The sequence below is a fragment of the Lissotriton vulgaris genome, chromosome 9 (assembly GCF_964263255.1).
Source record: "Lissotriton vulgaris chromosome 9, aLisVul1.2, whole genome shotgun sequence".
NCBI lineage: Eukaryota > Metazoa > Chordata > Amphibia > Caudata > Salamandridae > Lissotriton > Lissotriton vulgaris.
The window spans coordinates 646950421-646977449 of record NC_141697.1 but is presented as its reverse complement, the minus strand read 5'-3'; the positions used below and the strand labels follow the sequence as shown (position 1 = coordinate 646977449).

The following is a 27029-nucleotide window of genomic DNA, read 5'->3' as shown; positions in this document are numbered from 1 at the left end:
CTGTGTTGCTTCCACCCCCATGTTGCTCCTCCCACCCGCCCAAAAAAACACTTTTGCACTTTTTTTTCTTTTTAGTTACTGATCCCACTCAGATTGGTAACTACAAAGGAAAAAAAACAGCTCTGTCATTTTATAGGCACATATGTGCGTGGTGCGTGTGCCTACAAAGAGACCCTGCTGGCTGTGTCAAAGGCTTTTTAAAAATTCTTTAGCCATGCTGCACACAATTGGGAATGATGTGCATCATGATGAAAAACCATTGGCAGAGGCAATAGGTCCCAAAGACTAGACAACTGTAACTATCCAAAACTTGTTACAGTTGAATTCAACACAAAAGTGTTTGTGTATAAAAACGAAAAAAGAAAAAGAACAGCAAATAAAACATAACAGAACAGCACATGAGCCGTACATGAATAGTAAATCCTTTAACTCGTCCAATACTTTCTTGGATACCTTCATGGAGGGAACTTAAAATGCTCCAATTTCTGGTTGCAACTCTAAAGATAGCATAGATATCATCTACTACTTTTTCTACACCATAATGATGTTTTTTTTTTTAGGAAATTCGTCTGGTGGGCTCTACTGAATATGTAGAGCCTCCTCCAGACATTGGATGATTGCTAGTTCCCAGCAAATCCTAAATTAGCTACTTGGTCTATCTGGGCATTTCTGATGGATATTTCTAACTGCAGGTCATTCACCTTTAGAATATTTCTCAGAGGCCAAACAGGATCCAAAAGATTTCTAAGCAGTGCTCCAGAGCGCCGATAGGTGGCACCCAGTGGTGCCACATAGGCCTCATTCCATCCCAGATGTGACTCAGCGTATAAGTGCCACCCTTCGGTGCCAATATCACTTTGTTTCATTCTGCACCTTTGAACATGGATACAGAGCTCTGCTTCCTTATTCGTCGGTTGAGGATTTACGCTAAATTGAATTCCAGGCTGCAAGGCAGTGATGTCCCAACCGAACACTACAGATCTCAAACCATGCTATAACTGTCAGAAACAGATGCCAGTAAAGTACACGCAAGAGATGTGTCTTTGGTGTTTGGAATCGGGGCACGATTCTGTCATGCGAATGATATGCCACATGCACCTGAAGGTGATTCAGGACCATGAAGTGAAGCTGTATGTCACCGAAAATTTAAAGAATTCACAGAATGCGCGTAAGTCCCATGTGAGAAGTTGGCCTGGTATATGATGTTCACTATTCTAGTGAGCACCTTGCACCAGTCCAAGCAACCCTTATGGTGATGGTTGTAAAGTCAACCTTATAGACTAGCTATCCTAGTGGTAGCATGGACAAAGCAGTCTTAGGCTAAATTCAAGAGGGCATGTGAAGCCAGCTGTTTTACCATAAGTAACCCCTTTAAATACCAATTGAAAGGACACTACACAGGATATATATAAAATATATATGTATTTATTTCTAGACAATCCCTCTGAACTCTTTATGAGGTCAGAGGCACAAGCACATAACAAGATACTTAATTAAAATACAACAAGTTGCACAAAATACAGTAGGGCCTTAGGGGCACGCTAAACCATATACTAAAATAGTGGTATAAGTACCACTGCTCGAAAAAGGAATAGGCCTAGGGTCTAGGGAATTGCTGGGGCTACGCTGTACTATCAAGGGATAAGAAGCAGGAGGCCCACGGGAGGCGTGTGCAGAGTCTTTACTCACACGCAAGTTACCATAGAGAATGAATGGGAACGAAAGAGTTAGAAACTAGTTCTTTTAGGGCACTTCTGACTGGACTCGATGAAAGTTACTTGAAACCTAGACAGTTGGATAGTCAATACCCAAAGGAGCACCGAAGTACTCGCGTTACCTCACCCACAGGAAGCGGGTGCATAGGTGTCAAAGTGTGTCGGGTTTCGTCACTGAATCCTATGGAGCCGTGAAGAAAGATACTGCAGGCGACCAGGAGAGAAGTGTCCGGGTGGATCCAAGGGCGGATCGAGGATGAAGAGTACCTGAAAGCAGAGGGGACAGAGTCTGGGTCACTAGCCAGGGACCAGGAAGGAACCAGGAAGGAACCAGGCGATGTCGTGAAGCAATCAGGTGATGTTGTGAAGCTTGTCTCTGCAGCTACGTGGACCAGGGGGCGTTGACGACGACCAGGAGTCAGGCACGAACTGTCCCACGAAGGCTCTCGCTGTCGGCGGTGTCGGATTGGAGTCAACAAGCCTTGGCAAAGGCAACCCACGCAGGAATCGAAGTTGGCTTCTTAATAAGACCAGCAAGGTCTGATGGGCTGCTTCTTTTCAGGGAAGGAGGGGCCAGTCTGGAGCAACCAGACCAGCGGTGTAAATTCAAAGGTTTGTCACCAAGATGGCCACTAGCCAACGGGCAAGGGACCGGGCAGATGCGTCGAGCAGGAAAATGCAGAACGGCCCCACACAGAACTCGTGGAGTGTGCAGGGCTGATGTTCGGTGCAGATGATGCTCGGGGCCAGGGCTTCTCAATCCGCAATGCACAGCTTCGAGGAGGCCTCAGAAGCTGTACGGTAGGCAAGTCGCTGACTTTTCAAGATGGCTGGTCCCACGTCTTGCGTCGCCTCCACGGGTCTCAGCTTTGCTGGGGCTGTGGATCGGGCTGAAGGAAGTCTGGAAGTCCGGTTCTCGTCAGGCTCTGTGCTCGGGCTCCGGCGGGAGCGTCGACAAAGCAAGCCGTTGATCGCTGGATGGTGCCTGCTTGTGCAGGGTGGTCACTCCTTGACCACAAGGGAGATTCTTCAGTCGTCTTCTTGCAAAGTAGATAGTCGAAGGTCCAGAGTTTGGTTTCAGAGTTTCAGTCAGGATAAATCTAAAATCTTGGGACTCAGCTCCTACCTATATACCAAATCTAGGGGCTGGTTTACCTGCTAGGTCCCTCCTATGGGTGGGACCAGGGAAGGGGGTGGTTACACCCCTTTCCCTTTGTCCAGTCTTGCGCCAGAGCTGGGGCTGGAGTGCCCCAGCACCGGTTTGAACTGGACTATGCATGGGACACCTTGTGTGCCCCAGGCAGTGTCTCATTCATTTCAGCCCTCCCTGCCCCAAAACACAAGAGCCTGTCTGGGGTGGTGCTAGCACCTTCCAAGACTGGAAACCTATTGTCCAAGCCTCCCTCGCTGGAAGGACTCCCAGCAGCAAGAGGTCAGACTTGTGTCTGTGGCAGCAGCATCCATTTTGTGATGCTGAGGCTCTGGTTAACTTTAACCGGGAATAGTAGGAACAACATGTCTTCTCCCTCTAGAAGGGTGGAATGCTACCCCAGTCGCCAGTTCTGGCAAGGGGGTAGTATTCCAAAGTGTATGACACCTTACACGACATGTTTTGATAAAGCCAAACCAAAGTTAGCAATAACCGCGAGGATTATAATACACTTAAGAGTATATGGTATGGCTATATCCTAGAACAGCTATACGGACATGGTTCCGAAAGCTGCAGACAGGCTCAGCTCATGCTAGAGCACCCTCCCACATAAAACCAAGCACTCTGCCTCCAGGATTGTTAAGGCCTGCCATAGGAGTGATTTATAGGTGTATATGTGTCTAGATATAAGGTTAGATATAGGAATACTATATCTAAGCAAGGGGTGATTACACGACCTTGCCCCAGCTGAGTGGTCAGCCAGTTGTGTCAGTTTGGATGGCCAGCCAGGGGTGGCAAAAGATATGCTGCAGCCCCTGGTAGGCCTTGGATGCACCTATGCCCTGGGTACCTATAGTACACTGTACAGGGGCTCATAAGGTGACCCAATATCCATTTAGAGATGTACCTAAAGTACATGGAGTCCATTTTACAGAGAAAGCAGATAGCCTGGGGCCCTGATTAGCAGGATTTCAGGCCAACTAAGTCGAAAACCAGCTAAACACTAGGCAAAAAATCTGGGGTATCCATAGTCAGGTACCCACCTTCCTACACCCCCCCCCCCCCAAACGAAAGGATATAAGGCTATCCTTGACCAGGTAAGCCTATATTGCCTAAGTGGCCATATAAAGGAAATACCTGCACTAGCATGGTTACCCCCTGTCTCATGGTCCACTAAGCAATCCCTTACCCTAAGGGTATCATAGGGTCTCCACCATAGGGAATCTCTACCTGTGGTGTGTTTTGGCAAAGTAAAAGGCTGGTGTTGAGATGGGGTACTGAAGTGAGGCTCCTCTAATGTAGGGCTCAGCTTCATCCAATCATCTTCCACCATGTGGGCCTTTCTTTTCTTGACTGAGTTGCACTGTGCTGTCAGGGTCAACCTCTGGCTGCCTACAGCTGGAGGCTGGGCCCCTATTGTTGGCTTACTAGAGGGACAGGTCAGGTTTGGGGCCTTTGGGTCCCAGGTTTGGCTGTGCCCAACAGAATCCATTTGGGGGAGGTTCCCAACTAAGTGTAAGGGAGAGCCCTCAGGAGTTTTTGAACTTTTCACCTTGCTAGGGCTGCTAGCTTTGGTTCCCCTAATCTGCTGATGGGGTGGTTTTTGTGGACAGGGGGCCCTTTGGGGCCCACCACTGGCCTCCCTGACCTCTACAGTCCTGGGCTGATTAAGGCAGGGTTGAGAGGAGCAGGTTACCTGCTCCAGACTGGGTCCCACCTTGGAAGGGTCCACTGACATCAGGGGTTCTGCCAGGCTAGGCCTGACTACCTCTGGGGCAGTTCCTTCACAAGGGGTAGGGTCAGTTCCCTGAGGAGGCTGACTCTCACCTAATGTCTGGTGGGAGGGAGACTTTTCTTCCTCCCCAGTGCTCTCTGTCTGAGTGGCGTGATCCATAGTTTCAGGCTTCACAACACTAAAATCGGTTTGAGTTTGGGCTCTGACGATCACAGCCCTACCAACCTTTTCAGGAAGGAACTCTGTTTGGGTATGGGCTGTGACCATCACAGCCCTGCCAACTTTTTCAGGGAAGTCTGCCTGGGCTTGTGCGGTGACCATCACAGCCCTTCCAACCTCTTAAAGGAAGGAATTCTGCTTGGGCTGGGGCTGTGGCCATCACAGCCCCACTAACCTTTTCGGGAAGGCCTACCATTTTGGAATGGGTTTCTTTTTCTACCTCAGCCCAGGCTGCGATCTCTAGATCATTTTCCAGTAGACAATCTACAGGCAAGTTTGTAGGCACTGCCACTCTCTTGGGGCCAGTGACACCTCCCCAGCTGAGATTAACTACTGCCATGGGATGATCTGTCTGCACCCCATCAATGTTGATCACCTGGTAGGTGAACCAAAGTAAAAGTTGTCCTGAGGGGGACTAGACTGTCAGTCACCATAGTGATGCTAGCCCCTGTGTCTCTGTAGGATTCAACTTTCTGGCCATTGATGTGTGGCTCCTGTCTGTACTTGCCCAAAGTGTTGGGACAAGCAGTGAAGTTGGCAAACCCCATGCCATTTTCACAGACAAGAGTAGCTAAGGTAGAGGACCTGGTTAGGCCAGAATCCCCATGAATTCCCAAAGTAAACCCATCCAAATTCTTGGGGGCACTCCCACCACCTGGGGGATTACTACTAATAGTGACAGGAGGTCTGGGAGTATTACTTGGGGGAATGTTTTCCTTATTGTTGGCCTTTGGGCAACTGCTGTCAGTCTTCCAGTGGCCAGCTTTTTACAGTCATGTCAATAAGGTTTCTTTCGGTTAGAGGAAGTGTTCTGGGACCCACCCCCATCATTAGAGTTTTGGGGCCCTGGGGAAGTCTTGTCTTTAGATTAATCCCCATCTTTCTCTTGAGGCTTGGTAGAATCTTTCTTCTGGTCACTACCCTGATTCTTAGGCCTAATCCTGGTTCTGACCCATTTGTTTGCCCTCTTACCCAATTCTTGGGCAGAGGTCAGATCTGAGTCCACCAGGTGCTGGTGCAGAAGCTGGTTTTGACAATTACTAAGGATCTGCTCCCTCATAATCAAATTATACAATCCTTTATAGTCATGTACTTTGCTGCCCAATAACCAGCCCTCCAGAGCCTTAGTAGCACAATCTACAAAATCAGTCCAGTCCTGAGTCTGTCTCTTCTGGGTATCCATGAACATCAACCTGTACTGTTCAGTGGTTAAGCCAAACCCATCAATCAGAGCACTCTTCAGGACTTTGTAGCTATTAGCATCCTCATCACTAACTGTGAGGAGCTTATCTCTACCTTTTTCTGAAAAGGAGAACCACAAGATTGCTGCCCACTGACTTTGGGGTACCTGCTGTACTTTGCAGGCCCTCTTCAAAGCAGTTATCCATTTGTGGATGTCATCCCCATCTTTGTAGGGGGGCACAATCTTACTCAGGTGTCTATTGTCATAGGACCTGTCTTTATCCTTAGGGATATTGCTGCCACCACTGGAATCTAATCCACTTAACTTTTGCTCTCTTGCAAGAGCAAGTTTTGCTTGGGCTAGGGCAAGCTCTTCCTTCTCTATTCTGAGTTGGACCTCCCTCATCCTAGCCTCATGTACTCTCCTCTGAGGAGATGTCATTCCCCTCTGAGAACCCCTAGAAGCATTGGAGCGAAGAGAGTCACCTGAGTGAGATCTTTCTCTCCTATACCTCTGATTAAGTCTACTAATAGGTCGGTATAGGGCTAGCCCATCTGCAGCCCCATGTAGGCTTAGGTTAGCCTGGCTAAGTCTCCTAACTTGGACCTGGCCGCCTAGCTCTTCCCCAGACTGTTCCCCTAAGCCATCCTCTTCATCATCTATGATAGGGGGGTCAGTGGCATCATCTGAAGATGGTAGGACCTCATCTGCATTCCCTGTAGGGCCTGAACCAGAGGTTTTTAGAACTTCAGATTCCTCTAAGAGTTCTAGGAGTTGCTGAAGGTTAGGGTTAGCCCCTTGTTTCAGTTTTCTTGTGGTACACAAGTGCCTCAGTTCTTTAAAACTGAGAATAGCAAATCTGGAGGGTGCCCTGGGAGGGTCACTCACCACAGGTAGAGGTCCACTGGACTCACCCGTGCCAGACATGCTCTAGTGTGGTGAAGGTGTGTGCACCTACCTACACTAAGTGTTTTCCTACTGAACCTCTCTAGGAGTTGTAGTCAGGGTGTGCTAGCCCCTTTGCTCTACAACAACTAAGTTCAGTAGAACAAGTATTCTAAGTCTTGTTATATGTACCTATAGGTACCTATGTGATCTTTCAACTGATATTGCGAAGATTACAATTGGTAAAACAACAGCAAGCTCAAATCCCAACCGCTGCACCCAATGTGAGAAGTTGGCCTGGTATATGATGTTCACTATTCTAGTGAGCACCTTGCACCAGTCCAAACAACCCTTATGGTGATGGTTGTAAAGTCAACCTTATAGACCAGCTATCCTAGTGGTAGCATGGACAAAGCAGTCTTAGGCTAAACTCAAGAGGGCATGTGAAGCCAGCTGTTTTACCATATGTAACCCCTTTAAATACCAATTGAAAGGACACCACACAGGATATATATATACAATATATATGTATGTATTTCTAGACAATCCCTCTGAACTCTTTATGAGGTCAGAGGCACAAGCACATAACAAGATACTTAATTAAAATACAATAAGTTGCACAAAATACAGTAGGTCCCTAGGGACACGCTAAACCAAATACTAAAATAGTGGTATAAGTACCACTGCTCGAAAAAGGAATAGGCCTAGGGCCTAGGGAATCGCTGGGGCTACGCTGTACTATCAAGGGATAGGAAGCAGGAGGCCCAAGGGAGGCTTGTGCAGAGTCTTTACTCACACGCAAGTTACCATAGAGAATGAATGGGAACGAAAGAGTTAAAAACTAGTTCTTTTAGGGCACTTCTGACTGGACTCGATGAAAGTTACTTGAAACCTAGACAGTTGGATAGTCAATACCCACAGGAGCACCGAAGTACTCGCGTTACCTCACCCACAGGAAGCGGGTGCATAGGTGTCAAAGTGTGTCGGGTTTCGTCGCTGAATCCTATGGAGCCGTGAAGAAAGATGCTGCAGGCGATCATGAGAGAAGTGTCCGGGTGGATCCAAGGGCGGATCGAGGATGAAGAGTACCTGAAAGCAGAGGGGACAGAGTCTGGGTCACTAGCCAGTGACCAGGAAGCAACCAGGCGATGTCGTGAAGCAATCAGGTGATGTCGTGATGCTTGTCTCTGGAGCCACGTGGACCAGGGGGCGTCGACGACGACCAGGAGTCAGGCACGGACTGTCCCACGAAGGCTCTCGCTGTCGGCGGTGTCGGCTTCCGGATTGGAGTCAACAAGCCTTGGCAAAGGCAACCCACGCAGGAATCGAAGTTGGCTTCTTAATAAGACCAGCAAGGTCTGATGGGCTGCTTCTTTTCAGGGAAGCAGGGGCCAGTCTGGAGCAACCAGACCAGCGGTATAAATTCAAAGGTTCGCCGCCAAGATGGCCACTAGCCAACGAGCAAGTGACCGGGCAGACACGCCAAGCAGGAAAATGCAGAAGGGCCCCACGCAGAACACGTGGAGTGTGCAGGGCTGATCTTCGGTGCAGATGATGCTCGGGGCTGGGGCTTCTCAATCTCCAATGCACAGCTTCGAGAAGGCCTCAGAAGCTGCACGGTAAGCAAGTCGCTGACTTTTCAAGATGGCCGGTCTCGCGTCGCCTCCACGGGTCTCAGCTTTGCTGGGGCTGTGGATCGGGCTGAAGGAAGTCTGGAAGTCCCGTTCTCGTCAGGCTCTGTGCTCGGGCTCCGGCGGGAGCGTCGACAAAGCAAGCAGTTGATCGCTGGATGGTGCCCGCTTGTGCAGGGTGGTCACTCCTTGACCACAAGGGAGATTCTTCAGTCGTCTTCTTGCAAAGTAGATCGTCGAAGGTCCAGAGTTTCGTTTCAGAGTTTCAGTCAGGATAAATCTAAAGTCTTGGGACTCAGCTCCTACCTATATACCAAATCTAGGGGCTGGTTTACCTGCTAGGTCCCTCCTATGGGTGGGACCAGGTAAGGGGGTGGTTACACCCCTTTCCCTTTGTCCAGTTTTGCGCCAGAGCTGGGGCTGGAGTGCCCCACCACCGGTTGGAACTGGACTATGCATGGGACACCTTGTGTGCCCCAGGCAGTGTCTCATTCCTTTCAGCCCTCCCTGCCCCAATACACAAGAGCCTATCTGGGGTGGTGCGAACACCCCCCAAGACAGGAAACCTATTGTCCAAGCCTCCCTCGCTGGAAGGACTCCCAGCAGCAGGAGGTCAGACTCGTGTCTATGGCAGCAGCATCCATTTTGTCATGCTGAGGCTCTGGTTAACTTTAACCGGGAATAGTAGGAACAACATGTCTTCTCCCTCTAGAAGAGTGGAATGCTACCCCCGTCGCCAGAACTGGCGAGGGGGTAGTATTCCAAAGCGTATGACACCTTACACGACATGTTTTGATAAAGCCAAACCAAAGTTAGCAATAACCGTGAGGATTATAATGCACTTAAGAGTATATGGTATGGCTATATCCTAGAACAGCTATACGGACATGGTTCCGAAAGCAGCAGACAGGCTCAGCTCATGCTAGAGCACCATCTCACATAAAACCAATCACTCTGCCTCCAGGATTGTTAAGGCCTGCCATAGGAGTGACTTATAGGTGTATATGTGTCTAGATATAAGGTTAGATATAGGAATACTATATCTAAGCAAGGGGTGATTACACGACCTTGCCCCAGCTGAGTGGTCAGCCAGTTGTGTCAGTTTGGATGGCCAGCCAGGGGTGGCAAAAGATATGCTGCAGCCCCTGGTAGGCCTTGGATGCACCTATGCCCTGGGTACCTATAGTGCACTGTACAGGGGTTCATAAGCTGACCCAATATCCAATTTTAGATGTACCTAAAGTACATGGAGTCCATTTTACAGAGAGAACAGATAGCCTGGGACCCTGATTAGCAGGATCCCATGCCAACTAAGTCGAAAACCAGCTAAACACTAGGCAAAAAATCTGGGGTAACCATAGTCAGGTATCCACCTTCCTACATCCCACTCCAACTCCAAGTTGAGGGCCAGTTCCCACTCTTGAGGCAGCTCCCACAACAGGTCTTCCTTGCAGTCAAAGTCATCCGGGTAGTCAAATTCTAAGTCAATAAAAAAGGATAAGATGGTGAAGTGGGACTGGACCCCATTCTGCAACTCTCTGACTAGTTAGAAGTCACGAAGGTGTCAAAGTGCCAGTTGATCTTACTTCAAATCCTGATTTGGGAGCCGATTCTGCTACTGGTCCCAGTAAGCCCTAAATTGCCCAGGCCATCAGCAATACTGCAGCAGGTTGAGGCCTATAAGGAGGCAATGGTGCGGAATTTTGGCACTCTTCTGGTTCCCTCTGGTGCACCTTTGGATCCCATAGATATGCATGGAGCTCCATTTGTCACTGTCTGAGCCCTTTGAACCTGCTTCGGGTTCCACACTGACTCTAGTGCCAACTTCCAATCCAAATTCAACACCTGTGCTGGTCCCTCTTTCGTTGATGCCATTACCAATTTTCACCAGCATCAGAGGAGGATCCTGTGCTTACTCCAATGTCTGATTCTGAGCTAAATCCATCTCGACCCCGACTGAGGTCGTGCTATGATTCCACTCTGGAGACGACAGTGATGATGGCGATGGGGATGATCTACACCCACATTTTGATGATGTGGGCTTGATACTTCCCCTTGATTTTGCCCCCTGAACCCTCAATGTAATATGGTCTGTCAGTGAGTTCTTCCTATTAAGGACATTGCTAGCAAGATCTTGCCATCCGTTCTGGGGCAGTATAGGGTCTCATTCAGGCTAGTCAGAATGCAGGCAGAAATGTGTTTTTGGCTGTAGTGGATATTACTAATTGCTTGAGCCGGGTGGTTGACACTAGTGTTGTATTCTGTTGCCATGTTGCGATACAATCCTCAGGCTTTTTTGGTGATATGTAGGCAACCCTTATAGATATGCCTTTTGATGGTTCCCGCTTTTTGGCAAAAAGGCTTATTCTGCTCTTGAATGCTTTAAGGAAAGCCGAGCCACAGCGTGTTCCCTGGACCTTTCCACTCATGTCAAATAGTTTCCTCATCAGTTTCGACCCTTCTGTGGCTCTGCCAGATGGTTGGTGTATAGATAAAGCCAGGTCCCATGGACACTGCTCTTCTGAGTCCCACTCCCATCCAGCTTTGGCTCCCAAGCCACTTTACTTTGCCCTTAGTGGTGTATGACCACCTTGTGGGAGAGTGGATCAAACATTTTCTCCAAGGGTGACAATCTATCACATATGACAGAAGGGTCCTCCAGATCATCCAACAGCCCTATACCTTTCTATTCCTTTCCGACGTGCCACAGTTTCTACTCACATCACAGTGGCTTTTAGAGTAATACGTTTCCATCTTATTCCAAGAGGTGCAAACTTGACTGTCCTAGGGGGCAATTGGGGAAGGCTTCGGAGTTGGAAATAGAGAGGGGATAATACTCCTCTTTCCTAGTGCCGAGGAAAGATGGAGGCTTTAATCTAATTCTAGATATTTACCCTCTAACATTCTTCCTGAGGAAGAACAAATTGAAAATGCTCACACTGCCCCTGTTTTGTCTGCCCTGGATCTGGATGACAGGATGGTTGCCCTGGACCTGCGGGATGCACACTTTTATGCACCCTTCATGCAGTCCTTCAGACGTTACCTATGGTTCAAGAGCATTTTCGGTCTGCTGTGCTCCTCTTTGGCCTTCCCAGTGGCCCATAGGTGTTTACAAAGTGACGGTGATGGTTGCTGCTCATTTTTGGAGGTTGGGGATACCAGCTCTCCCCTACCTTGATAACTGGTTCTTGAAGGCGGACTTGGCACAGTGAGTTGCAGACCACCTCCAGATAATGCTGAACCTCCTGTCATTGTTGGGGTTTTCATTCAATGAGCCAAAGTCACAGCGGACTCCTTCGCAAACACTTGCTTTTATTAGAGCTGTTTAGGGCACAGTGCTGTTCTGAGCCTTTACTCCACAGCTTCCAGGACATTTGGGCTATGATTCTGATGTTTCAGCCTCAGTCCTGGATTTTAGTGAGAGCAGCTCTGAGAGTTCATGCCTTGTTGGCTTTGTGCATGGTGCGTGCTTACTTTGCCAGCATGCATGTGCGGTTCTGCAGTGGGATCTGCAGTCTCAGTAGGATCGGCACCAAGGGGACCTGGCGGATGTCATCCAGGTTTCGGAGAAGACTCCAAAAGATATGCATCAGTGACAGCTTGACCACAACCTGAACTCTGACAGACCCCCTCTCCTTTCCCCACCCCTAGCTGACTGTGGTGACTGATGCGTCACTGCTTGGTTAAGGAGGCAATCTGGGTATAGTAGAGGTCCGAGGGGTCTGGTATCTGGTAGACACCCAGCTCCTCATAAATATGTTGGAGCGGCAGGTCATACTCATGGTGTTGAAGTCCTTCCTGCCATCCATCAAGGTAAGGCTGGAGCAGGTTCTCACAGACGACAATGCCTTGTGATTCTGCAAGAAGCAAGGCAGAGTAGGTTGCACCTATGGAGTTGGCTTGAGTGTCACAGCATTTCTCTGATCGCAAACCATCTACAGGAAGCTTAAAACACCAGGGCAGACGAGCTCAGCCAGCCTTGCCTGGCAGATCGCGAATGGAGGTTGCATCGCAAGATTGCACAGGGCATCTTCTGACTGTAGTAAGAACCCCAGCCCACTGTTTAATTGCCCAAGTTTCTGACAACAAATCATATAAAAGTCTTGTATGATATATTTCCAGTGCTCGTAACTTAATTTCTGTTGTATCCCTGCCATGTTCCTTGATGAGAACCGAAGGACCACAGGAGACATAGGTACTAATTGAATTCTAGACTGTATCACAAGTGTCTGAAAGTGGGATGGAGAATGAGAATGAATGTTGGCTGACTTGAAGAGGAAGGGGATGGAGAGCCCGCCAAGCAGGAAAACTGCGACCATCAATAAATGTCCGATAAGCTTTGAAAAGGGGAGAAGCGATTAATAAGCAGCACTGGGGCCGAAGATGCTATGAATTGATGATTGATATTCCGGCTAGCACCTCACCGGCTGTTGGTCGTTGCTACTGAGGAAGGTGATTGTTGAAAGAAGCCCAATGGTAAGGCTCGAATTTTCAGTTTTTGGCTGGGTGGGTATGCTAGGCAATTCAACAAGAAACAAATGATCCCATGGTCTTTAAAGTTCAGGGCCACACAATCCAAACTCGAGTTTTTGGGGGAAGAGCCCACCCACCTCACTCTACGAGCCATAATAATTTTTATCTGTCAGGTCAAACTAACACCCACCATTTTGTTTACACCGATGTGCTGCTTTACACATGAGACTTTGGGTATCCTCCTGTTCATTATACTCTAGTGGCTGATCTCCTTACAGGATTATCACATATGTTGTGCATTCCGGGGGCAGATGAAGATCATCCAACTGTCGTCTATGAGCAGACAAAGATGGAGGGGCGTGCAGAATCTGAGTGGGTGGCTTAGAAGATGCTGAAATGATTTGACAGGTCAGTCCTTGAGGGCACGAAGGAGTGACAAGTTGCGTTCTTGCCACTGAAGAGGAATGTTTAAGAGTGAAGGGTAGCAGCTCCTGGAGCCAGAATGGCACCTTGGGAAATATTAAGAGCCTCAATCAGAGATTGGAATTTGTCTGTCAACGATTTAAAAAGGCCTACCATAGCCTGTTGGAAAAGCTTCTGTACAGCCTCTACTTCTGCCACAAGTTGCTGACTCTATGTTGGCAATCTATAAATAATTTTGCCAAGCTAGTAGGATCTGTGGAATTGTTTTCCCCTGTCTGTAGTGGTTTCCGTATCGATGGCGCCCCAGTGCAGTTTGTTTGTGTCGGAACGTGGTTACAAAGTACCTTTGATTGTGGTGCGCTGGGGTTCCCCTCTCCACGTTTCCTTTTGGGGGGCGGTGGGCTATTTTCAATAACAGAAATAAGATCAGTAGATCCAAGGTCTGAGATGCTGGCATTGTCATGCACTATACATGGGTTTTTGGTTTTACCTCTATTCTGTTTCTTTGCTTTTGCAGGCACAGGAGAGCTAGGCAACACAGTGTTGGGATTCTTGTTAGAATCAGACAGGGGCCCCAATGATTGAGCTATGCGTTGTGAGGGTGGTCAGTGATCAATTTCTGGACTTTTTTAGTGCAGGTTTCCACTAGGTTCAGTTCAGTGGAAATGGCACCCATTGCGTTGGTAAGGTAAATAGTGATAGGAGGTGCCCCCCCCCCTTTTTTTCACAGAAATACACTTCTTCCCCATTGTTGAAGGTTTGACAGCTGCTCACTCGACTCTTGACAGGGTTAAAAAGGGAGAAAGTAACAAGATGTGACATGCTATTCCACTATGCCGCTTACAGTGTTTCTAAAAGCATTGGGCAGGGCAAAAGCATAAGTCCAAACACTGATCTTGCCAGAAATCTTTCGCCCTGAGTCCTGCTGGTGAACAGTGATCTCTTCACTTTCATATGTGGAGAGAAGCAAAACCCGGAGCCGGGTCCAAGCCCAGCCTCATCCGGCTTCGTACAGGCGCAGAGAGGCCAGCCCGTGGCGCTGCAGGATTGCTATGGGCCCTTTATAGCGTGTTGGGGTAAGCCCCCGCCCCTTCCAACAGACTTTCAGCAATTGAACTTTCTGGCGCTAAGGGAGCAGTGATTTGAAGTCCCTGGGGTCGCTGGTGACAGTAGGGGCCAAAAGCCCCCTTGCAGGCAAACGTGATGTGCGCAATGCATAGTGTCAAAAACTTCAGCGCACTGAAGTTCCCACGAACACCCCCTCTAGGAGATGCATTCAGGCTAGAGTGGAGCATGTGACTCATGTATGGGTTCCTGTCTCTGCCTCTCTTGCCCTGAGTTCTGAAGAAGCTCAGGAACAACCATGCCCAAGACTTCTTAGTGGTGATTGGACCTGGAGAGTGTTGTACCCAGAACTTGTGGGCATGAACATCTGTCCTCCCATCAGTCTACAACTTAGGGAGGATCTCTGTCACAACATCAGGTCAGGGTTCTGCATGCAATCCTGCGCAATCTACACCTCAACATCTGGAGATTGAGCAGTGCTAGTTGACTGCTTTTGATGTCTCACCTGTAGTTGAAGATGTAATTTTTGCTGCCCTGTGTCCCTCTACCAAGTACATTTACACCAGGCGTTGGGACAAAATAGTGGCCTGGTGTGGAATGTGCAACACTTACAAGTCAAACTGGCGGATGTTTAATTGTTTACTTTGTCTTTGTCTCAGCAAGGTCTTGCAGTTACCATTGTTAAAAATGATTTGTTGGTACCTCGCGGCTTAGGAACTTCATGGAAGCGCTGGGTTTGATAGATATATGGAGGAAATACCACCCCACAGAGCGCCAATACACCTATCACTCCATAGTTCATAATAACCTCACAAGAATAGACTATTTTCTGGGTTCAGTGGGTAGCCTGCCACAAGTGGACAGGGTACACATTAGACCAAGAGGCGTTTCTGACCATTCCCCATTGCTACTTACATATACCACTCACCAGCAACAGCGACGGCGAATTTACCCGATACGCCCTGGCTATCTGCACGTCTGGAAGATCAGTAAGGGACTTAAGAAAGAAGCGAAACATTATTTTCAAGAAAATGTAGGATCGGTTACCTCCCCCACTGTCTTATGGGAAGCATTTAAAACGGTCATCAGGGGACACGCTCTGGCATCCATCACGGCCCACAGGCGGGAGGGACAGAAGGAGTTGCAGGCTCTGTGGTCAGACCTGACCGCAGCAGACACACAGCTTAGTGAGGACCCGACCCCCGACACAGTACATTCTTTACACATTGCTCAGCAACGACATAAAGAGTATTTGACAGAACTGACCAAGCAACAATTACAAAATACGCGACACAAAATATATGACAGTAGCGACAAAGCGGGGAAACTATTGGCGTGGTTGGATAAACGGGACAAGAGCCACAGATGGATAGCGTGGCTCGATACAGGAGGGGCTGATCCCTCAACAGATCCGCAAGCGATAGTGCAGACACTGACGCGACATTTCCAGACCACATATGCCTCCCACTCAAACATCTCCGTAGATGAGGCGATGACATACATACAGGACCTTGCTATGCCCAGGCTGTCCCTGGAAGAGGCACAAACGCTAGAGGCAGAACTGACCATAGAGGAGATACAGGTGGCCATTCGGGCACTGCAATCAGGCAAAGCGGGGGGGCCAAGTGGTATACCGGTCGAATTATATAAAAAATTATCAGATACCGTTGCGCCCCATTTGCTAAATATGTTCAATGACAGTCTGCAGGCGGGAGAATTCCCACCAGATCAGCGGACGGCCACCATTGTGGCTATCTTGAAACCTGGGAGGCCGGCAGATGCCTGTGCCTCCTATCGGCCCATTTTCCTTATTAATGCAGAAGCTAAAATCCTCGCCAAAATACTGGCGCTCCGACTGACCCCCAATTTGACGAAACTCGTGCACCCGGATCAGTCTGGCTTTATGCCGGGAAGAAGTACGGCACTAAACCTCAGAAGGCTTCATGGGGTACTGGCGCGCTCGGTATACCTGCAGGAACCGGCAGTGGTACTGTCCTTGGATGCACATATGGCATTCGATACGGTGCACTGGCCCTTTATGTTCGCCACATTGCGCCACTTTGGGTTTGGACCAAAGTTTTGTTCTTGGGTACAGTTGCTATATACCAAGCCATTGGCGCATGTGGCTGCAAACGGCCACATCTCGGCTGACTTCCCATTAGAAAGAGGTACGCGCCAGGGCTGCCCTTTATCACCCCTATTGTTCGTGCTGATACTTGAGCCACTGTCGGCATGGATAAGGTGGGAGCCAATGATAAGGGGCCTTAGATGGTCTGACACTTGGGAAGATCGTATCTCCCTATATGCTGACGACATCCTACTGTATATGACCTCTCTAGCGCGCTCCATTAATACCCTTCTGGATATCTGCGCAGCTTATGGTTGGGCATCAGGTTATACCATTAACTGGTCTAAGTCCATCATGTATGTGCTACATGGTCCACAACCATGTTTACCTGCTACGTGCCCGCTGCGAGTAGCGGAACACACGTTCAAATATTTAGGGATATATGTCACAACTGACCCGGGAGAGTTCTACGATAAAAATCTACAGCCCCCACTTGATCGTCTCAAGAGAGACATGACACACTGGGCAACACTGCTGATAACCCTGCTAGGGAAGGCGGCACTTTTTAAAATGATGGCCCTGCCTCGATTTTTATACATCCTAGAAAACACGCCATATACGGTGGCACTCACCTATTTCAGAATAATCGCTGCACAGGTGTCTAGATTGTTGTGGAGCAACAAACTGGCGCGCATTGCGCAGGCTAAGCTGGTACGCAGCTAGTATGATGGAGGGATAGCGCTCCCCGATGTGCAGCTCTACTATTGGGCAGCACAGTTGTAGGTCATCAATCAATGGATCCATCTACCACTGTCGGAGCCGGCACTTCAAGCAGATAGGGCGCAGATGGGCACGAGAGATATGTTGGCTCCCCTCTATGAAAGAAATATGGTGACAACAAGATTTGGACCGTTGCAACACACCCTTGGTCTGTGGCATACGGCACAGGCGAGACTAGGCTGGCGAGGAGTGATAACTCAACTCACGCCATTGTGGGACATGAAGCGACTGGGGAGGCTCAGACAAAGTAAAGGTTTTGACCATTGGGATACTATCGGGATATCGACTGTGGGCGACATGTGGCAGAAAGGGGAGGTAATTCCCTTTGAGCAGTTAAGACAAACATACGGAATGGCCCCCTCGGAGCGTTTTAGATATATACAAATACGTCATGCCCTGATGACAGTCTTACCGGCGGGCTCAGAGGTCCCAGATGCATCCCCCTTGGAGGATAGGCTATTAACTGACTACATGCCGAAGAAGGCGACTTCACTCACCTATGGCAAACTTGTGAATAACTTGCCTGACCCACTGAGGCCTCTAAGAGATAAATGGGCTCAAGACATTGGAGACATGGATGACACCGAATGACACCGAATGGCAGGAAGCATTAGCGTCCCCAAGGGAGGTGGGTATACCTTCAAGACTCAGGTTGGTACAATTGCGCATATTACACCGCTCCTACTACACTAGGAGCACCCTACATAAAATAGGAAAGGTGGAGCATCCCTATTGCCTGCGAGGTTGCGGAGAGGAAGGTACCTTTTACCATACTGTATGGGACTGTCCCAAAATAGCAGAATACTGGGCTAACGTGCTACGAACCATCTCACAGGTACAGGGGGTCTCCCTGCTGCCTGAGCCTAAACGCTGTTTGTTAAACATATGGGAACCAAATGACCTCACACGCATCGGACAAGGCTGGGCTACGTTGGGCATGATGATAGCCAGAAGAAATATAGCACAAAGATGGGGAGGGGTGGAGGTGCCGACCTTAATGGCATGGAGTAAGGACATCAATGCATCCATGATTGCAGAGAGAATGATATAGCGTGCTAGAGGTTGCCCAAAGAAATGGAATACAATTGGGGGGGCATGGAATACGTACAGAGGTGAACTCTATGAACACTTGTCGGACTCGGATGAACTTGGGGAACAATACAAATGTGTCTGAATACGTTGTGAGATGCTATACTGCATGTTTTTGTTTTTGTTTTGTAAACTATATGATTTCCATGAAAATGAATAAAAAGTTTAAAAAAAATAATGATTTGGTGGCCCTTGCGGCCCTTTTGTTGTTTGCCGGACCAACTGTTCCTGTTTAAATAACCTGCTGTGAGGTGTTTTATTAAAGGTTAGACGCACATGTTCCCTCCCTAACTGTTTGTAATACCACAGTTGGATCTTAATTTGGCCCTGATATTCCTCAAGTGCACCCCCTTCAAACCAATGCACAAGTGCATAGCTACTTTGTGTGTCTTCTGAGTCTCAAACCCGTCTTCCTCATTGCATTCACTCATCTCTTATTATGAGTAAGGTCCAGGCTCTCTTGGTGCATCCGCCCTACCCTACTTTTTTTTCAGACAAAATGGTGTTGAGGACCAGGGCGGCCATTTTTTGCCAAAACGTTGTGACTTTTTCATGTTAAGCAACCCGTGACCCTCCCAAAATTCTTTGCTCCATCAGACCTATTAAAAGAGGAGGCAAGACTCCGTTGGCTGGTCCACAAAAGAGCCGTAGACTTTTACATTCATCGCACTAAAGACCATCTGTGGATGATCAGCTTTCTGTAGGCTTTTTTTTTTACAAAGGTAAGACGGTGCAGAAAAGTACTTTGTCAAACTAGATAGTCCCATGCATTAAGATCTGCTATGACTTGGCTAAGAAACAGCTTCCTGAAAGACTGAGGGGTCAGTCCAACTGGGTCAAGACTTCTACCACTGATTTGGCACAGGGAGTGCATGTTCTCGACATCTGCCAAGACACAATGTAAAAAGAAAAATTGATGGACAGAATGCAGAACAATGCAATACATTCACCCCAGTACAGAGATCTGGGCCTAAATCCATTGTTTCTTTGCTCACCGTGCCATTCCAGTTTGGACCCAGCCATATGCAAATCAGTCTTGACCCTGCGCCCAATGGGAACAGTCCAGCCCGAACTGCCAGGCCAGGTCGTCCCTGGACTGGAAACAAGCATCCTAGGACTGGTTTGGGGCTTTCAGCCCTCATCAGCCAGGATAGCTGGACTCCAGTGGCATGGAGAGCACGGGACCCACGTTTGGGCATATCCGTCCCACTCTGGGTGACAAATGCAAAAAAAACAATTGATGGACAAAATGCAGAACAATGTCATACATTTGCCCCAGTACATAGATCTGGGCCTACATCCATTGTTTACGAAGCACTACTACCTTGTCAGCCAGGTCCTACGGGAGGGCACTTCACCTGTTTGCTCCTGGAGGACTTTTTGGTTTGAGCCCATTCCACAATACCTTGGGTGGTTGCTTTGGTATCTTTTCTAAAGGTGAGGAATCTGTGTTAGAAGTATCCATCAGAAGAACAAGTTTTTTTGGGTAATGCTCTCTCTTATGGATACTCCATCTAATTGCAGAATCCACACTGCTCTCCTGCCTCCAGGTTCTGTGGAGTGATTCTATTAACCAGCTAAAACCACATTAGGTATCTGCATACTAATACCAACCTTTTTTATGCTCCGCATTCGAAGGCGCAGAAAGAGTCAAGCTGACGAGAATGCACAGGGGTGGTGCTTTTATGCAGCTCTGCTCTGTGACTGTCGGGCAGAACAAGGTCAACATACTTCTGCAGAGTGCCACCAAGTTGCATGTGGGAGCACTGCTGTGAAAACGTATGCATCGATTCTGGCGCCTGGTAACTATCCTTAAGCTGAGGAACCTGCTGTGAGGCAGTTTGTCTGCCATAAAGAGCATTACCAAAGGTAGGTAACATGTTTGATGGCGCTATTTGGGGACACATACTTGTGCCAGCTACGCCTCTGCATTCTCACAACATGACAGCAGCTATCACCAGGACCCCTTTGACATGGCCATCAGCTTTGCCGTCACCATAGTATCATTTGGTATATATAATATAATGCATTCCCATGCTACTTACTTGTAATGCTTCATATTACCATACAACATTCTTTTAAAGCCAGACCAATTGACATTGCTAATACCTTGTTTGTGTTTGTTATTCTAGTATTAGTTGACAATTGCTTATGTATAAAGACCTCTTTTGTCCATGTGGCCAGCTCTGCTGAAAAGATTGTATATATAAACAACACCACTTTGCTTTGACCTGTTTTGTGGACTGTCCGAAAGAGGTTTATCTGCTGGCACTAGTTGCACTTCATTACTTCATCCATTTAACTTTCATCATTAGTCCATCTACCACCATAACTTTGTTGACCACTACTTAGACCCACCATTAGTGCAACATGGCTCTTGTGCTTAAATTGGATATGTGTTAGCATAAAAAAAAAAATAATTGAAGTTAAGGCTGGCCCGACGTAATGATGGTTGGATTTATGGTGAGTGAGGGGTGACAGGTGATTTCAGCCTTGGTGTGTATTGCACAAGCCGCTTACGCTGGGGAGAATGTAAGATATCCATAAATTTAGGATGTAAATCCATGAAGGTTAATAATATATCTTATGTTTTATTCTCTTCTCTACAGCCTCTGAGATTCAACTAATGGTTGGTGGCAATGCAGCTGATAGAAAAGAAGAAAGAAAAAAAGATCATGGTACGACTTGGATGCGGCCCCCACCATTCCTGATGGTTATAGCTCTTCCACCAATCGTTCAGAAAGGTAGAAGATGCCAAGCGACATGATGTTCCATCCTTTGTTCCAGAGCATTGCTGTGGGCTGCAGACATTGCTAAATGTGTCCTTGGCACAGGATTATGCTGTATTTGGATGCAAGTCTAAGCAGGAGTATCCTTGTTGTCCCCCTAACCCCATAATGGAGTTTGTGCCAGAGTCAGAGGAGGACGAAGGATGGAGTCCATGCTGTGGGTTGTTTAACAGTATTCCAACAGGAAAATAATTTCTTCGTTACTTATTTTCTTGACTCTAGAGTGATCTACGCTGATCATCAGCTTTGATTTAAAGTGGCAGCACACCACAACTGACCGTAAGAAAGCTCAAAGTGACACAGGGAGGTGTCGTCACCAACAGCCAACCAAGAAAAACAGAGGGAAGCCAACGAAGCATAGGCCTTAAGTTGCAGGAGCGACGAGCTCCTGCTTTTGGGACTTGTACTGACCACGCTTGAAATGGGCGCTCTTACTACCATTGGAATGTGCCCAGCTGGTGCATGTTTCACAAACAATTGTTGTTGACTTTAGCTTTGTAGAAGGTCCCCATTGATTGTTTGGGTGCCTCAGAGGCCCCACCCTTTGTAGCCACACCAGCACCACTATGCAGTCAGATGACCTGTTCATCCGGAAGATCCGCCGCCACACCAACCGCCCACCCCTCTCTTCTGTGGCATTTGAGCCTAAGGGCACCCCTACAGTGACTGCCATTCGTGCCCGTGTGGACTGGCCCCCCAAAAAAGAGCAACTGGAGGAGAGGCCTCAGCCAAGTGCAGTGAGCCGGGGCCACGGGGCCCACCCAGTCCTGCGTGCTTCTCCTGGACGGAGCTACCTCATGCATCGCAGTAACAGCGACATCACTATCGGGGACGCAGAGACTGAAGTGGACGGAACGGGGCCTTCTAGTTTGGCAGGGTCTCCGAGCTTTGGGGACTCACTCCACCGTGAATATGGAAGCCTAACATCTATTGAGAAGACACCAACCAGCTCCCGGCCCCGTGCTCACAGCCACGAGGAGCACCGCTGCTCCAGCCCGGCAGCTCAAAGGTTCAGGAACCCCTTCCTACTGCTTGGGCTGCCTGGAGATGTGCCTGAGATGGAAGCCCAGTTGGTAGACCTTCCCAAAGACAGTCCAACTGAAAGGACACCCGTAATAAGTGAGAGTGGGGAAAGTATGACTGCCTGCAATAGTCAGGGTCAGGAGGTCTTCAAACCAGGCCTAACTGCCGACTATCTGCCTAAGACATGGGTCAAGCAGTTTGCCCACTTCGATGTCCAGAGCATTCTTTTTGACCTTGGTGAGGCGGCGAGCAAGCGCAACAGCATTGGACGCAGAAAAAACATCACCACGGGTGCGTCAGCTGCCTCTCAGCACCATAATGTGTGCACTAGTACTATTTCCAGCTCCCCCTCTGGGAGTGCGGAGGACCTGAACTGCCACGAGATCAACCTGGCTGATGAAGGAGACGGCAGGGACAATGAGCTGGTCCTAAGTTGTCCGTACTTCCGGAATGAGGTGGGCGGAGAGAGGGAAAGGAGCCTGTGCCGACTGGAGGCAGGGCAGGAGTGGCACAGGAGGTCCTTTGAGCCTCATCTGGCCTGCCGCTGCCCCAACACAGCAGTCTCGGTGCTAGAGGAGCCACGGGAGAGCTACACCAAGAAGGTGAATAAGGCCAGCCATTTCATAGAACACGCCGACCTAGGAGCTTGTTACTACAGGAAGTACTTCTTTGGAAAAGGTGAGATGGGAACATGCCATTGTCAACCACTTGCGGGCGGGAAAACTATTAATACTGTGGATGGTGCAGTCGAGGGGAAATTGGTATAATGTGTTTTTAACTTTATCCTACTGCTGATCTCTCATAATCCATTTCAACTCTTATCACTTGGAAAATGAACAGTGTACTCTCCTACCTCTCTCCTCCTCACTGTTACCAACACACTCTCACTAGGCCTCCATCAAGCTTAGTTTATGCTGGGTAGATTTGCAGAATTCCTGCATGTGCATTGGGTAAAATAAAAACAAAATCTTGATATTTTGCATTACATGATTTCGCATAATTTTCAGCTGTAAGAAACTAGTTCATGTAGAAATGTCTCAACGAGAGACATTTTTTTGCCGCACCAAGCCTCCTCCTGGTATCTTGTGTCACTTTTTAAAGCAGTTGGACCTGCAGCCACCCCCCAGCTCCTTGAGACCCTCAAGGGTGAGTAGTGGCGCTTAGAAAATGCTGATTGATTGAAAGCAAAGCCTGCCTTTGTCCGAAAAAAAGTCATGCAAAGTACATGCTGCATAAAAAAGCACCAGTTTGTTAAATTTCCTCAAAAATACCTAAAACCTAATGAAAAAATAAGTCATTTTACATCTCACTATCACAATACCACAGGTTCATGTCTGGGGCTGTGTCTGGGTTCCAGTTGTGCATGACAAGCACCACCCTTCTTTAAATGGATCTGCATCTCATCCGCTCTGTAAGCACAACATCCCTTTCCAAGCAGAGTGCAAGAAAAGAACCCCCCCCCCTCAAACAGTACATAGGCAAATAGGCTACTTTTTAAGTCTCGAATCTGTTAATGGACCAGTGTACTGCTTCTGCGATAGGTCCACTGAGTGTTTACTGTGGCTCTGGTCGAAGCATATGTTCATCTCTTCGACAGGATGGTAACTGCTTGATTTGAGCCTGGTATTGGTGATGACTGCCTGTTGTTCATGACTTCAGTATTGGTGTTGTCATATAGTCCATGCTAGTCTGCAAGACTTTGTAAGCTTATATCAGATCATCTGTAGTTCCAAGAAGTATACACATCCTGTGATGTGTACAATTATTGATTGAAAACGTCATGGCACTTCTCATGACTTTTGCAAGGTCACTGATGTTGCAGAGAGCACCTACTGCTAACAACAGTAAGACTGCAGGTTATTGGCTCAGTAAAGGAATGGACTATCTGCCTAAGACATGAGTCAAGCTGGGTCATCAAAGCCTCCTTGACCCTGAGCTGTGGGCCTATCGTGAAGGATGAAAGGAGACATAAAGTAACACACTCATGAAATCACAATAAAGATGCAGCCAGCGAGTCTCATTTCTTTGGAAAAAACAAATTGAACTTTGAGAACACCTTCAAATTGTCACACTCTAAAAATGTAAATAAAATGATGAAAAACAGATTTGTCTAATGTAGACTGTGATCCTAAAGGCAGGGGAAGAAATTTCACTGCAAGATCCCAGGAACTTTGGGAGGCATGGTCTGTCTCCTAATTTTAAGGGAGAGACTCTCCAAGACATATGATATTTCAAGCCATGATTGAGGTATCAGCACCAGGTTAATGGTATTGATTTCAGGGGATGGATGCTCGGAAAGGCCTTTGGTTTTGAACGTCCCCAATATGAAGGTAGGGCTATCTCCTCCAGAAGCCATTTTTCCAGTCAGTGAAGGAAACACAACGCTGGAATGTGCCCTCTAAGGAAACCTCTAAGGAGAGAAAAAGCCAGTGACAGAAAAACCCTCAAAGAAACTTGTTGTGTTGGGAAACTTCCATTAAAACTCTGGGACAGTGGCCATGGTGGATTTGGTTGAGGACTATGAAGTTCCACACATGGCACCGTCATTTCTTGCTCTAATCCCTTTCCTGTACTAGGTTGAGCATGAGGCCCGCAATTTCCCCTCCCCCGCATACCAGGGCGAGCACAGCCCTAACCAAGAGCTGCAGAGCGAGAGAAAGAGAGTCGCAGGGAGATCTGTGCACCTGGGGTAAGTCTTTACAAGCACAATTCCTCTGTCCTGGGAGAGAGACGTAGCGATGATCAATGAATGACCATGGAAGGAAAAGCTCTCAGAGATACCTTTCCCAGCCTTCTTTTCTAATTCGATGATATAGATGGCAGCATTGGTATTGTTGTAATCAATCGATCTCATGTCACCAGCCCCCTAATTAATGTGACGTTTCTCAATCTGTGCGTCTTCTTTCAATCCAAAATGTCTAGAAGACTTCGCAAGCATCTTCTTTTAATATGGAAGCTCTTGCCCTAACAAACATTCATGAAGGGAGTGAACTGATTATTTAAAATGTCCAAAGTTCAACAGACCTTATATGGGCTCTTTGTGTTTCTTTGGTGATTTCCTTCTCACTGTTTTCAGACGTTTGATAGTCTAGTTTCTAGTTTTATCTGGAAATAGACAAGAACAAGCACCATCTTATGTAAACTTAAAGAAGCCAAAGGATATATTGATCTTACCAGTTTTTAAATACACAAAAATTGCTTTTTCAATTCAACAAGGGTCTTAGTTGTAAGAAAGAGAAATCTATTATTTTCTAACATGTATAGATCTTTAAAATGTTTTGGTGTACATATCTACTCTGCCAGAGAGAATGGATATCCATTAGTAATACGTTGACTAGAACCCAATATTATTAGTCACAAAACAAACTCTTTTAATATTGTATGTTCTTCTGAAAATCCAAAATTCGTGCTATGTTACTTTATTGACTAATTCTTGTGGTAAAATATCCTGTATGGTAAGAATGGCACGTTTGAGATAGTTTTTTAATTTCTGATGTCCTGACCTTTAATCAGTAAATGAACAGTTGTGACTTTGCGTCGCAGAAATGTGCTCATTTCTTTTATCTTATGTATGCAATGGTGCATTTCTCCAGGGTTATTAAGATGAGGTGCTTGATAAGTTATTAACAATAAGCTGATTATTTGGCACACCAATGATGAGGTTGCCACCAAAGTTTAAACATAGCACACAGATCAAAACGCATATGATAAGTTACGTTTACATTCTAAGAAGTCTATGCTAAATAATACTATTTTTGAGTATGATAACTTGGACACCAGCAGAGCAAAGTTTTATATTTCTTGAAATACCGTCTTTATTTGACATAATACATGTTTCAATCCCAAGAAAATCTTTGAAGCTAAATTATTAACATTTCCAAATTGTTAGAAATGTGATCCATTTAAGGGTTCCTTATTTCAAAATGCTTATTGCACATTTTTATGTAAATATGCAGCTGGGTATTGAAAAGAAATTTGTTGGGAACATTTGTGTTATAATACCAGTGAAAAACAATTGCATTGTATCATCTGTTTTGAAGACTGCTTTCTCATAAAACGATTGCACTTTATTTAAAGCATTTATCGGTGTGGGGGTGAATCAGTTACTTCGAATTGGAAATCCTCGGTTGGTCTGTCTTTTGCTTGGTGGGAACAGATATACTTTACTACGAGACAGAATACAAATACTCTCTCTGATATACTTTTTTTAAAATGTTGATCTAATTTGGGTTTAAGATCATATAAATAAGTCATAAGTTCTTTGTTATTTTTGTTCTCTTTTTGAAATGTAAAAATTAAATAGGTTGTCTTCTAATATTTTTCTATTGCTTTCTAATCTGTCCCTTGTCCTGTAGTTGGAGCGCTGGTTGTTTTGTAATGCTTTTCTGTTATGAATTTTCATAACCTATGAGAGATTACTTATTTAATCTGTTTGATGGTAGCTGTTGTGAATTAAGATATGATTGCCTAATATTTCATCTTCTGTTTATATGACATGTTTGGTCTAAGTCTGGTTAGTGTAATGCAAAAGAATTGTCCAACGTACAATAAGATTTTGAAGTGCTAAATATCGAATGCTGTACATACAGCAGCATTATGTTTGTGGAGTCCAGTTGAAACCAGCTTTCAGAAACCAAAATGTGATTTCGTGGGTATACAATAGAGATCATATTACAAATCACACTGTGTAATTAGTTTCTATGTCATACTTGCTCACATATTGCACCACTAAACACACTTACATTTCATTAGACATTCAGGGTTTGAGGCACAGTAAAATACAGTGATTTGTCTAGAAGCA

At 46.9% G+C, this 27029-nt stretch overlaps 1 protein-coding gene across 2 annotated transcripts in view; it reads left to right on the top strand.

The window, feature by feature from the left end:
* Positions 1-27029, top strand: part of SIPA1 (signal-induced proliferation-associated 1) — a 272309-nt gene that overhangs the window by 107309 nt on the left and 137971 nt on the right. For both annotated transcript variants that reach the window (XM_086938330.1, XM_086938331.1), the window contains exon 2: positions 21026-22906. In XM_086938330.1, the coding sequence (XP_086794456.1) occupies positions 21772-22906 (1135 nt within the window). In that variant the 5' untranslated portion in view covers positions 21026-21771. The remainder of the gene's footprint in view (positions 1-21025; positions 22907-27029) is intronic.